This window comes from Ptychodera flava, chromosome 8 (assembly GCF_041260155.1).
Source record: "Ptychodera flava strain L36383 chromosome 8, AS_Pfla_20210202, whole genome shotgun sequence".
Taxonomy (NCBI): Eukaryota; Metazoa; Hemichordata; class Enteropneusta; family Ptychoderidae; genus Ptychodera; species Ptychodera flava.
The window spans coordinates 14,385,811-14,399,775 of NC_091935.1; the positions used below are offsets into that span (position 1 = coordinate 14,385,811).

General features: G+C 37.3%; 1 protein-coding gene across 3 annotated transcripts in view; it reads left to right on the plus strand.

Annotated features, from left to right (window-relative positions):
* Window positions 1-13,922, plus strand: part of LOC139138566 (E3 ubiquitin-protein ligase HECTD3-like) — a 41,402-nt gene extending 27,480 nt beyond the window's left edge. The window contains exons 10-21 of one of the 3 annotated variants that reach the window (XR_011553636.1): window positions 363-468; window positions 781-898; window positions 1,247-1,350; window positions 3,740-3,862; window positions 4,186-4,275; window positions 5,270-5,476; window positions 7,696-7,825; window positions 8,097-8,171; window positions 8,639-8,717; window positions 9,463-9,534; window positions 10,491-12,705; window positions 13,146-13,922. Coding sequence is in view for 2 of the 3 variants with exons in the window: in XM_070706995.1 (XP_070563096.1) it covers window positions 363-468; window positions 781-898; window positions 1,247-1,350; window positions 3,740-3,862; window positions 4,186-4,275; window positions 5,270-5,476; window positions 7,696-7,825; window positions 8,097-8,171; window positions 8,639-8,717; window positions 9,460-9,534; window positions 10,491-10,575 (1,192 nt within the window). In the remaining variant the exon portion in view is untranslated. Of the gene's footprint in view, window positions 1-362; window positions 469-780; window positions 899-1,246; window positions 1,351-3,739; window positions 3,863-4,185; window positions 4,276-5,269; window positions 5,477-7,695; window positions 7,826-8,096; window positions 8,172-8,638; window positions 8,718-9,459; window positions 9,535-10,490 lie in introns of all 3 variants that reach the window. The other 2 variants (XM_070706995.1, XM_070706996.1) reach the window with 2 other exon arrangements.
* The last annotated feature ends 43 nt before the right edge of the window (window positions 13,923-13,965 follow it).

The window sequence follows — 13,965 nt, forward strand, 5'->3', positions numbered from 1 at the left end:
TCCCTACTCGAGCATATGTCCTCCCATCCTTGTCAATAGGAGACATGCAGACAGACAGACCAGAGAGTGTGCCCTCACTCCAATTAAAGAATGTCACCTTTGTTTTTATGCTAATTTTCCTTTGGTGGTCAAATTGAACAAATGCACAACTGGGCAACAAGATGCATTGAATGAATGGTTTCATTTCAAATAGAAGCTGAAAACAAGAAAGATGAAGGGGAAAGAAAGATCAGTTGTGACAGATGTAGATCAAATTTGTCAGTTTGTGTAAATGATTATGTGGGTATGCTCCGTTTTTCAAAGCCCTGATTTACTTGCATAATGAATGGTATGTGAATATTTTCTTCTTTTACCCCCTCCAGTAAACCATCACGTATGCCAAAACTGTATATCAACAGAAGAACTGCAGCTGAACACAAATCAAATCCTTCCCTTGACATCGACTGTAAAAATGCCATATTTACACAGGTAAGGAATTCAGTGCAGGCATGATTAAAGTGCCCTGTATATTGTCACAGTTCAAGTTATGCAAAAAAGCTACAAAGCTGTGTAAAGGTACCAGTTACAGATGTACTTTTTCTTGATAATGTTGCATGTTAGATCGATAAAAAACATACAGCTGATAAATATGGCAGACTTTGTGTAGATATTACGCATCAGCTCCTGACTGTGTACACCATGTGCATGCTTGAAGTGTCAGTTTTAAGTCTTGGTTTGTGGTAGAGAAAATTTCTGCATTATGTATGACCTTTCCTGAATGTGTTTCACTTTATGCTTTAGATTTACGAAGGCCTGAAACCAAATGAGAAATACGAGAAGGCTCTTGACTTTAGGTGGCCACAGAGATACGATCAGTGGTGGGAATGCAAATTTTTATCAGAAGGAATCATTGATCAGGGTGAGTTTGCAGTACGTCTTTAATCTGATCCACTTATCAAACTCAGAGGTGCTTGTACTTTCATGAACATATTGCTGATATCAAAAATCAAAAAGATCAAATGCTGTTTGTAAAGTGGTCTCCTGGATCTCCTCATGTGATGCCATTTCCTTACATCCATTGTGCTCCATGTTGTGGCAGCTCATATCTACGTAATGAAGTTGGATCAGTCATTCTGTACAAAGACGTAAATGAGTCAATTCAAGTCCGTTTGGTAACCCTTTTCATGTTCAGTGATCATTGATTTTAAGACTTTTCTGTCGGGAGTTTGGATTCACAAAAATGAAATTCCTGGTGTTGTTCCGTCAGGTGGAGGATTCCGTGACAGTCTGTCAGACATGTCAGATGAGTTGTGTCCAACTGACGGTGAGGCCCCTGTACCGTTACCTTTTTTCATCAGATCACCCAATCAGGTAAGAGATTGCAGATGACATCATTCTAACATGCTGTGTTGCATGAGTGTACCATTTATACTTGTATCTGTGGATGAAGAAGCTTCAAGAACAAATCAGATATTCCGGACACCAGCCTTCCTGTCATTTTAATTTTGTTGCACAATTTATCGTTTGTTACAACAACACAAAGTCACAATTAGATTCAAGAACGGTCGTCTTCAAAGCTGTCTTTCACAGGCATTGATTTTTGAAGAATACACCTTCTCGTGTCTATTTATAGACAGAGAAGGTATTAGAGTTGAAAACCAGTACGCTGGTGTCAACTACTTCCGTCTGTCAAGACTTCCGTCTGTCAAGATCCGTTGACGTCATGCCATTGTGATGGGTCATATCATAAACTGGTGGGGTGTTCATTGTTCAGGTTGAGGTGTAGGAGACTATTTTGAGCTGTGACAAAAATCAAATGGGACTTAGCGGCATAGCCAGTGTTAAGCCTTTCTCCAAGGTTTCTTAGTTGACTACAATCTATTGCAGACTACTGAGCTGACGTTAGGGGTACTCACTTTGTGTTTGCTCACTCTGTGTACGTGTGCGCTAGTGTTTGGTACTGAGTTGCGTGGATATCCCCTGATATCCCCTCATGGCCTCACGTGATATGGGCCTGTTGCATAATCTGCAGATGTTAGCCAGTCGGCATTTTCCTTGCATTTTTTCTCATTTAATTTTGCAAAATATCGGCGAGTATCTCAATATTTCAAGATAACTCTTTCTTCCCAATCGTTTCCTGGAGTTTCAGAGTCATATGAACGAAAATGAGTGAAAGTTTTAGACAGGAAAATCGGACGTCGGCCATGTTCAATGTTTACAGTACAATCAGAAATTTATGTGGAGGAAATATAGTAACTAACAAACACTGTTCATGATGCCCGCCCTCTAGAGGCAGACCTTCCTATATGAAGTACCACATTTGATGCTTGTGGAAAGCTTGACCACACAAAGGAGCATTTTAACTTTTAGAAAATGACAAATTGAATAAGAAGGTATTCTGAAAATGTCAAAAACTGAGGAAAAATGCGCAAATATTCAAAATAAACAGGTTAACTGACTGGTCAGCTATAAAAAATGAAAATGTTTATGATCAAAAGTTTTTGAGATGCGCACATTTTAACAAATACAGAAATTATTAACATTATAAATATAAGACCAAACTATTTTTTCAGGGATGGGAGAGGTTGGAAATGAGGGGTGAGAGACAAAGACACTCCTATTGCTGCATGTGGATGCAGCCACACCATTTCATTTACAGCATACTTATTCACTGTGTTGTGTTCAAGTTCCATATTGTACTGACTGTCATACAAGGATAACATAAGCAAATCAAATAAAATTAGAAAAGGATCAATGCTGTTGTGTGGATTTTGCTGAACATGGCTGATTTTAATATTTCGCCCTATATATTTGGTATCCAGCAAAGGCATATTTTGATGTAAAGTCCAAATTAACACTACATTGCTGACAATATATGTTACCGTTTCTGCATGAACTTTTCCTTTTTAATTTAAATTATAGTATAGTAGTACTTCAAACAGATTAACAATTATCGTGATGTCAACCCGTAATTTTACATCACAAAGACTGTAATTCTGCCAATTTTTTTATTTTTCAGTCATTTTATTGATTTTGCACCGCACAAGATGATTGAACAAATTGCAATGTTTGAATTTGTAAACTCAAAGAATAAAATCCTTTGGTCACAGATTAAATTATTCTTTGAAAAGAAATTTACTCTTAAACACTTTTAGCATATATTCTTTACACGGTCATGTATTTCAAGGTAAATATGCCTATCAAAACGGTAATTTCTTCACTTTCAATTTTTTTTCAATACTATGACAATTATCAGCCATGAGGTTTTACAAACACAATACCAGATAAGCGTTTTTCATCATTTCCACAGGACTCTTTGGAAAATCCATTTAAAACAGTTAAAAGTGACTTAAAATGATCACTTGGTATACCGGTACATTTAATTTATAGATGCCAGGTTGTGTATTTCACATGCACTCAGGTCAGTAAGGAAGTGCGTCATTACTATTTTGGACTTAATTCTTATTTCTGAATTATTTAACTTTTTTCCACATTGAACTATCTTTAGGCAGTTTATACTGTAGCTTAGAATTTTTTTGATTGATATATTTAATCATCTTTTGGGTTCTTTGGGTCCATATCCCACCTCATGCCCCTACATCATCAACTATTTACCAACATCTCCATGCCAACAACCATTACCTGACCTGGCCACACATTAGAGAAGGTACAGCGTCATTGACGGTATTTTTGAAGAATACACCAATATGTGAAAGCTGTGATGATTTCTCAGTAGTGACTATTCTGGTTACTTTTGCAGACTCAAGATAATTCAAACATTAACCGTGACAACTACATACCCAACCCATCCTGTAAGGAATTAGCCAAGTATGAATGGATAGGTCAGCTGATGGGTGGATGTCTCAGAAGCAAAGAACACCTCGTGAGTTTGGCAGGAGAAATTCTTTGTTCATGTACATTTGTGTCAAAAGATAGAAAAGATGGCTGTTTGGTCGGGGGGGGGGGGGGGGGAGAGAGAGAGAGAGAGAGAGAGAGAGAGAGAGAGAGAGAGAGAGAGAGAGAGAGAGAGAGAGAGAGCGAGCGAGCGCAATGTAGAACTCATAGGATACTTGGAGGGAAACCGTTTGATTTTGACCCACTTTCATTTAAGAGTGTAATCCTACTGTTTGCGATGGAAATTATCTTTTTGTTTCAGTAAATTGACTTCAATAGTCACTAACTGGTTTTTGTGTTTTCAACTGCTAGGTACTTGCGTTACCTTCATATGTGTGGAAACAGCTAGCCGGTGAGAGAGTGTCGTGGGCAAGGGATTTCATTACAGTTGATGCTGCCGAGGTAAGAAAACCTATCTAATCCCTCATTTGTAACAATACATATTTCTGATGGAATAGTGCATTCATTTCTTAGGTGCTACTATCTTTGCCACATACTTATCAAGTGAGTATGTTTTATGGTCAAATATACCATAGACCTTCAAAGTAATTTTATTGCTTTTGTGATCTACAGCTTGTGAAGTTGTAGGAAAATTTTTTCCAATAGTAAAAGAGAATGGTGGCCATTTGAATTTCAAATATTGTAAATCTCAACAAATTTGCACCGTGACCTTTCAAATTTATTCTTATCCTTGATAATGAAAGTGCTTGGGTAAGTTTAATGCAGTAAAGTGTGAACAAAAGTAGGAAACTCATTGTGTATGTTACTCTTTAACTGACAGAAATGTAAAAAACGGAAATTGGCCCCTTCTTATTATATTTTATGTTACCCTCCTTACAACAATAGGTCTTGTCTATCTGACATTTTGTCATATGTAGATGATGACAAATTTGTGATCAACACATTAGGCTATGAACATGTTAATTTATTGAGCAATATTTTTGTCATTCCAAGTGTCTTTCTGATGCTCTCCTTTCGATCTTATCACATCAACCATCTCCTTGAGAGGGCTCTGCAGCATTCATACAATGGAATATCAGTATTTCCAATTACATGGTTTGCAAATGTGCAATCTAGTATGAAGCTTGTCCTTTTTTGTGGTATTACATATTTTTTCTTCAACTTCATCATCAGAAAAAACGCCATGTAGACTTCAGTAGGCGCTGGAGTTATTTTCTATGGACAGGCAAAAAATCGAACATGAGCATCAAGTGTGTATGTGGTACTAATCTTCTTACTTTCTAGCCTCCTTCATTGTGTGTACATAGTTAGCCCACTCTATAACAAACTATGGGATTAAACCATATTTTCAAGAAGACGGATATCAAATAACATCCCGAGACCAAGTTGCATTGCCGTAAATTCATTCTGACCATGCATTCCATACCAATGACAGGTAAAGCTTATAGAAACAATAGAGTCCATGGACAGAGAGACCTTTGACGCCAACTTTGCCGGAGAGCTGACCTACACCGTAGTCCTAAGTGATCACAGCATTATACCCTTGGTAGAAGGCGGTGCAGATAAGTGTGTGCAATATGATGACAGGCAGAAGTACTGCAAAGAAGTCCAGGGGGTTAGGATGAAGGAATGCAAGCTACAGGTCAGTGTCAAACAGGTCAACTGTCAAACACCATGGACACTGTGCTTGTTGCTGTGTGCAGCTAACATGGTTATTATGCCCTTTGTAGGCTGTAGTGGACATTGTCAATGTTTTGCACCAGTCAGCGATTTGAAGTTCTATGTCAGATTTTTTTCATGGTGATTTGTGTATTGTGAGTTACATGCTAACACATGGAATCACACACAGTGAGATTATAAAGTTGAACATTATTGCAACAGAAACCATGTGATTAATCTCTCTTGATGAAGTCTTTTGGACTAACAGATTTGGCTCTGTCTGTCTATCCACAGCCATTACTCAACCATACCTGTACTGATTTCATGAGGTACATATGTCAACTTGTTTTGTGATACAATTTAATATGGCTACCAGTTAGCCAGTTTGTACATCCAAAGCCATTACGCAGACATGCCTGAACCCATCTTCTTCAGTAGTGGTATAAGGGCTATGTACTGTAACTTACATTTGCATGTCAATTTTTATCAGGATTCAATCCATTATAGCCACCAGCCGGCCATTTTGTTTGATTTTTTCCATGTTTTAAACGATTGTATAGACAGGCCCAAATTGAAGGTATACAAAGTTGGTTGAGGGGCAATGCACTGTGATATAATGCGGATGTCAATTTATGTCACAGTACACTGCAATATGTCCACCATATGGCCATTTATTTTTTTATTTTTTTTTTGTGCATCCAATGCCATTGTGTAGAAATACCTTAAACTATCTCATTCAAAGTTACATGTAGTAATAGGGCATGTACTACTACGATATGTGTGTATGACAATGGTCGCCTAAACAGACAGCAAATACTATAAGTAAAGACAAGTGAAAATTACACAGCATACTATGAGAAACTGGGTGATCTCTGGTTACTCACAATAGTTTGCCTGCGACAGTCTGTTCAACAATTTGACCGTCTGTTGTCAAGCACAAAGTGCGTACATTGACTTGACTGCTTACAGACTAAGCACTGAGTGATGATGACTCCTCTGACTTTGAAAGGGGCTCTTTTAAACCAGTTGGTAGCTGCAGTTCAGCCTAGTCTGCAGACATGAGAAGTGACTGGCAAACTCAGCTCTGGTTCAATTCACTCTAACCAACAATAAGTGTGCACACTGGTGACAATAGCTCAGCAGTAGCATATGTACAGCACAGGCAATAGTTGAGTAGTAACACACTGATTGAAAAGATGCTAATTACAGAATTGACATCAGAGACAGAACAGCATGTCTGCCCAGCCTTTTTGTGCAAGTACCTTGCTGTAAACAAGTCAATATATTTAACTCAATGATGTCATATTTGCAAAGTTCACGCTGGTTGGTGCCACACTAGTAAGTACAGGTGCTGCTCTAGAAGTTCGCAGTTCATTCACCCGACACTAGGCCTAGGCGGTAAACATCAGATGCAACACATCCAATATGCAAACCAGTATCTCAATAACTAGTTGGATCTGTACATTACCCCTAAGAAGTAAATGTACTCTAAAAGAAATGTACCTCACCCAAATTCACAAAATAAACCAATATGTGACAAGCTCCCCAAAACCAATGTTCTAGTGGGGACTGTGTCGTCCACGATGACTCTTTTTCATTTAGATTGCTCATCTTCATTCTCAGTCATGGTGTTACAAGTTTAAACATTGTCTTTGTAGAGTTAACAAAACTAAGGAGAATTAACTATTCATCACGACACCATTTTCGTTAAATTACAAGTTAAATTACCAGCTCAGTATGTTTTTCTTCAGATCTATTGCCAATATCAAGACATGTCCCAGCCCTCCAATTCATTTTAATATCTTGTTATTGCTTCATCCAGGGAATTGAGATAATCTCAGCCTTTCTCACTTCAATCCATGTGTGATTTTGAACATGTTAAAGGTATACTGTCACCTGTTCCATTTTTGCCACAGTTACCATGGAAAGAGAAAATCTAACCAATCGCAGATTTTAAGTGGGTGGCCACTTTTTAAAAACAGTGCCCTCACATAGGCATTTTGAATACCAAGGAACGCCCCTTTGACCATATATGGGCATATTTAGATTACAGGTGACTGTACACCTTTAAATGACTGACCTTATGATACCCTTTAGCCCTCCTATCCAAATCTGCCTGACTGTCTAACAGCTATTTGCTCAAACCATAGTGTGGTCTCCAGGAGGTTTACCATAGTATTTATTTGTCTGGTTTATGTACAGACTGATTCAATCCGGAGAGGTTTGTTGAAAGTCATACCCCAGGCTGTCTTAGATCTGCTCACATGGCAGGAACTTGAAAAGAGAATTTGTGGGGATCCTGAAATAACAGTCGAAGCATTGAAGAAAACAAGTAAGTCTTGACAAAAGCAAAGGCTACGTTTTTACAAAATATAGGGATTGGGGATTTAAATAAATTAGGATGAATTGCCAACTGACACAGTGATACCCTCATACTGTTTCATAGTACGATGGATCAGTGAAATTGAAAACCCAAGTTGCTTTAATCTGTGTACACATAATTAGAGTGCAGTTGCCTGGACATAGTGGACTGAAGGTATTGTTCCCATCGGGGAACTGCTCCATTCCAGATACACCCACTGTATGTTCTTTTCTCCTACCAGCATACTATGAAGACCTGGAGCAGACCGACACCAGGGTGAAGTATCTGTGGGAAGCCATGACAAATTTTACCAATGGTAAGCAAGTGTGATAATATTTACATAAATTTGTTTTAGGACAAGGTGTGGAGTAGTTCCTATCTGAAATGATTTACACACAGAACAATAAATACTGTATTTAAAAAAGCTGTAGCTCAAAAGAAATTATGTTCAGCAAGTTAAGGTTTTCAGAAAGATCAAATGATCAGTTGATGAATGATGTGGTTCTTTAAATAAAGATAGATATGTATACACTTTCTCAATATGAACTTGCAGCTTTGCTTTGGGAGTTGACAAAGTGAGGTTCCCACCCATTGTTTAACACAGCACAGCATTTTACCTGGCAAATCTTGCTACAATTGTACCAGTACAATATAAAAACTTTTTGAAGTTTCTACTCAGCATGTATACAGACCTGTGGCAAAAATAATGAGATTTTTCTTTACATGGTAATACATTTGACAACAGAAGTGTGAATCATGCATTTCTATTGTTCATATTTACAGAGGATAGAAGTCGTTTTCTAAGGTTTGTTACTGGTAGAAGAAGACTACCAGCTCCTCTGTATGTATGCCCTGATAAGAGGTAAGAAACTTCAGTGCTTCCACCACTAGAGGGCTGATATGCATAGAAAATTGCATGTCACTGTTAAAATGGTGGGTTCTTGTATCTGTGGGGGTCATGGATCTTTGTTCTGAATTGGTCATACAGGCAGCTGTGTAGGCCTGCTTTCTACTACAGGTCAGGTGTTTGTGTACATTAGTGGGAAAATGAAATTTTCTATCCCAACAGCTCCCTGATTCCTTGCATTCATTCTGAATCCTGGTATCATTAAGTGTACTTATGCTAAGAATGTTCCTGCCAAGTTACCCCAGTCATTTTTCAATGTCATATAACAGTGTCATAAATGCACCTTTTCACAATACTTTTTATACATGGCTGTTTAAATCTCTTTGACGTGTCCTTTACCTGCAATCTAGACCATGAAAGCTGCTCTCACTACTAATATACTGTATGAAATGAGATGCAAAGCCAGAATGTAAGATGGAAAGTGGCGTTTTGCTCTGCTTTGTACATTGTACTGGTAGTGCAATAGTTTATTCTTGATGATAAGAAACTTAATCAAGTTTATACATTTATACAGGCAAGAAGAAATTAAAAACTACTAGCACCAGAGGGCCTGCAAAGGTGCCCTCCGGAACTCTTGGTTTTGGATATTTCTTTCATTGTAGGAATTTTTTAATACTTAAATTCATGTCTGTCCACCAGATGTTGATGAAGTAATGTGGACACAGACTAAGTAGTAACTTTTCTGTATTTGTTAAAGCAGGTCAGACTCAGCAGACGCTTTACCAGAATCTTCCACCTGCTCCAGTACTTTATTTCTTCCCAATTACTCCAGGTAAGGTGACCTTACCTGATTCAGTTTTCTTTTCTTCGGTGTGGTTTGGCCCACGTACAAAGACATCTGGTCAATGACCGAAACCTAAGATATGAGCACTAACAAACTTTGCGTGAAATCCCTACCAGAGTTTTAGTACCTGACATTTTCAGAAGAGGATGTTACATTATGTGAAGATTATTATTGGCCACTGTGTAAGATTATGTGATTCAGAATCAGAGCTAGAATCAAAGTTAAAAGAATAGGAAACTTTTTTCAAAGAGTTGCGGTTAACAGTGTTGCTTACATTGTATCTGAATGCTGTGTTGACAGTTAATAAGTTACTGGTAGTGCGCTACATGGCATGTTGTGACCTTTAATATACTGTTGAAACATTTTCTGGTTTCTAATCCAGATGATACATCAAAATTTCTGTGCAGATATCATGTAACCCTCTGTACCCCATTTTCCTGCACATAGTGCTAAATCACTTCATCTGAATGAGTTGGGTTACCAAACTCTGGTTTGAGTGGGATTTAGGAAAGGACATGAAGAAATAGACACTGCCTGCTCGACTACAAAAAGTCTATTACTTTTCTACAATTTGCAGTATGTGTCATCACAAATAGTATTACTATTTGGTGTGCTTTTTTATGGGGCTACTTGTGTAGAGAAAGCCAGAACTATTGTAAAATTATTTTCATTCAATGGTATTTATGAAGGGCATTGGAACTGATTCCACTCAAACATTTTCCTACGTACCAGTTTGGGGTCAGGATTTTTGATAGGGTTATTGTAAGTGTCCAGTGGGCGTATGTATGAGGGTGACGGTCTCAGAATTGCTTGAAATATTGACTTCAGAGATTCAGTATGTTGGTAGTGTGAGAAACAGTAATTATGAGGTCTCAATTTAGAAATCCATGTCTCCATTTTATTTATATTCCTGAAAAAGTAAAACAGAACACTTTCCCTTTCAGTGCACGAGTGGCAGAGGAAAAGCTCCGGTATGCAGCGTACAACTGTGTTGCCATAGATACAGACATGAGTCCGTGGGATGAGTAGGGTACAAACTGGCTTGGTGTCTACGCAAAAACACACCTGATCATATTTACATGTTTTGGCAAGGCAACATATTTAGTATAACATGACAAAATTGTAAAATATGTGAAATAGCATTTTTTTTACATTTCTGTATTTGTGTAATTTTTTTGAATACAGGATCATAAAATGATCTCATGATTGAAGTAAGTGAAACACAACCTGGTTTCTCCTTTGTGTTACATCGAAGAACCTCAATCAAAATTTTTTTTATTTAACACTGTAAAACTTCTGGTGACTACAGTATCTCGCAATTCTTGTTTCCAATGTAACTCTTATTTTTTTCTTTAATTCCAAATGCATGGTTGAAAATTGGACATTTGAAAATTAGCTAATGCCCATTTTGTATTTTAAGCAGTACCTGGTTGACCACTAACACCTCTACTACCCTCTGAATAAATAACCTAAAAATATCAATATTCATGATGCAAACTTTATTTTGTCTCCACACTTTGAGGATTGAATTTTCATCGACATCACTATTCCCAGGTATTTAAGATTAGAAAATAATGACGTTTTCTATCATGAATCTAAATCTTGCCACAACTTTAGATACTAAAGTAAAGTTGACGGAGTTTAAGTAGGTTAGAAAGTGTTATTACGACAGGTATTTGGAATAGAAATGTTGATGTTGCCTTGTACAGTTTTCACCATGCCTATTACAAGGAATGCCAAACCGACTTGTCCTATCCCAGACGTCCACCATTGTATGTCGGAACTGACTTATCTCTTGGAGACCCTATGATGATATGTAGTGATGATTGACAACTCGACATGCATGATGATGTTGACCTCTAAAATTCTTGTTCGGAAAATGCTCTATTTGCAACACTCTAGCTGCTTTAAATTTCTTTGTTGAAATGATTGAAATTGAAATGAGAAATTTTTACAGTGGAAAGTACTCTTGTCACTTTTTGAATTGATCAACAAGCGGTTTTGTACCTTTTATGAGTTTGCTCTTGTGGCTGTTGCCAGGTAACAGGACCAACCACTTGCGTTTGAACTTAGTAAGTTAAGAGTCATTCTGACACAAGGGGGCGCTGTTCACCTTGGTAGGAATTTCTAAATGCCAAATTTGTGGTAAATCTGAAAATAATTAGTCTAATTTCACATAATTATGCTGAAATGTACCTTGTCATCTTACTGCAGTCTTTTGCTTGGGTGATCAGTGTCATGGGATGTCTCAGTTCGGTTTTGAAAAGTGTTTTGTGAAGATCACTAGAAAGATTGTGATCATGATTTCTGTGATGGAAAAAGAAGTGCTTTCAGGTCAGAATTTTGTTCAAACAAGACAACCAGCTTTTTAGATATTGCCTGTTGTTGTAGTGTAGACACATGAATAAAGAAAGCTTTAGCCAGTTGACTGACATGATTTCATTGGTAATTCCTTCTCTCTTCTTGAGAGTTATATCTACCTTTGTGATTGTGCCCTCTGTAGTGTCAACTTTGGACCGGTCAACTTGTAGATGGTATGACCAGAAAGCAAAGAATTGGTCATTTTTTCACCTGGATGAATTCATGAGCTGATGTTTGTTTAGGGAGCTGCCACTAAACTGTAAAGCAACGAACCAAAACAGAAGTTACAATCCTTTCCAGACACAGTTCTAATTTCTTTCCATCCATTTGGTTTGTATCCCATTTTCATCAATGACGACAACAGTATGGAAAATGTAAATACACAGAAATATAGTTTTATGTTGGAAATTGTCATGTGTAAACTAAAAAAATTGTGCCGAAATAAAATCTGTAGTTGTTACGTTTCACGTCCATGTTCACGTTGTCATTGTATGGTTGGTCCAAGATACAGCTGGTCTGTTGAAAAATATGGTGTCTTACTGAAACGTTCTTGATACAACTAATTTCAAAAACTACGTTCTGTAACTTCAGCCACAGTTTCTGCATCACAACCTGGCATCATGCATCCAAAAGCCAGAGAGTGATGCTGCATACAAGCTGCCATATTTTGTATGTCTTCGAAGACTACTCGCAAGTTCTTGACACTTGGGCCTCAGTCCCTAAACGGACTGTGGGTACTCCATATCTCTTTCAAAACTTTCAGCCATGTAATCTTATCATTTGTACAGTCATCAGCATGTGAAACTATCCCTCAAGTACCATGTATTTGTGTACATAACACTCCTTAGCAGTGTTTATTTATTTATTAGAAAAGCTTTTAGTGTATTGTGAAATGGCTTTCTTCATTAAGGTCAGGAGTTGCGTAGTATGCCATTTTGGAAACACTGGAATGATTCCCAATCAAGAGCAAGCACTGATATCTGGACAAACACACCTACTCTGGATTTATGAAAAAAATATGTGTATATTGGATGTGAGGTGTTTATCTGAAATAGCAACTGACTATGGTGATGTGAAGTGTTATCCAACATAACCACCTTTGGATAATGTTTTATTTGATATATTGGATGTGAGGTGTTATCTGAAATAGCAACTGACTATGACAATGTTAAGTATTATCCAACATAACCACCCCTATGGATAATACTTCACATCACCATAGTCAGTTGCCATTTCAGATAACACCTCACATCCAATGTTCATGTGAGGTGTTTACCTGAAATAGCAACTGACTATATAATGTGAAGTATTATCCAACATAACCACCTCTATGGATCATGGGTTTTATTTGATACGTATACTCTTCCATGATAAGATATCTAGAATTGAAGGAACAAACAGCTGAGAAACCGTCAACAATTTTGTAATCTGTCACAATTTTTTGCAATCTTTTTTTTTAGTTTTCCACAGAATTTTCCAGGAATTTGTGTTCAATAGCACATGACAGAAATTGTGATATCCACGGTTTACCCACAGAGAATATGTGTATAAAAAGCATGGCACTTGTTTTATCTTCTACTTGCTCTAAGGACTGTTCTCTTTGGCATTGCAAAAAATTCTTTGTGTAAGAAAAGGATTTCTGCCAGCAGACCGTTTTGTTCTGCTGTAGTCATATTTCTCTTCTGAGGAGAGATGTAGTGTTAACTTTTAAATATTTTATGGCAAGTTGAGACAAAAACTGTTCAAAATGTTTGAGTACTGATGAGAAATATGTAAGAAATGGTCACAAAATCAAAGAAGTGGGAATGATATTTTTTTATAACTGCTGGTGTTTAATTCTTTTGTAAGTTATTTTATACGTTAACTGGGCCGTCAGAGCTTGATAGTTACTGTGTTTTGAGTTTTGGGGTTGGCGTCATGTACTTACGATTATAGGTTATGTATATATGTAATGTAATTATTAACCGAGAAATCATTGAAATGGTTCTTACGGCAATAAAAAAGTCCAGAAAATATCTTTCCAGCCTTTGTGTCTGTTTTGATGACATAGATAGATTG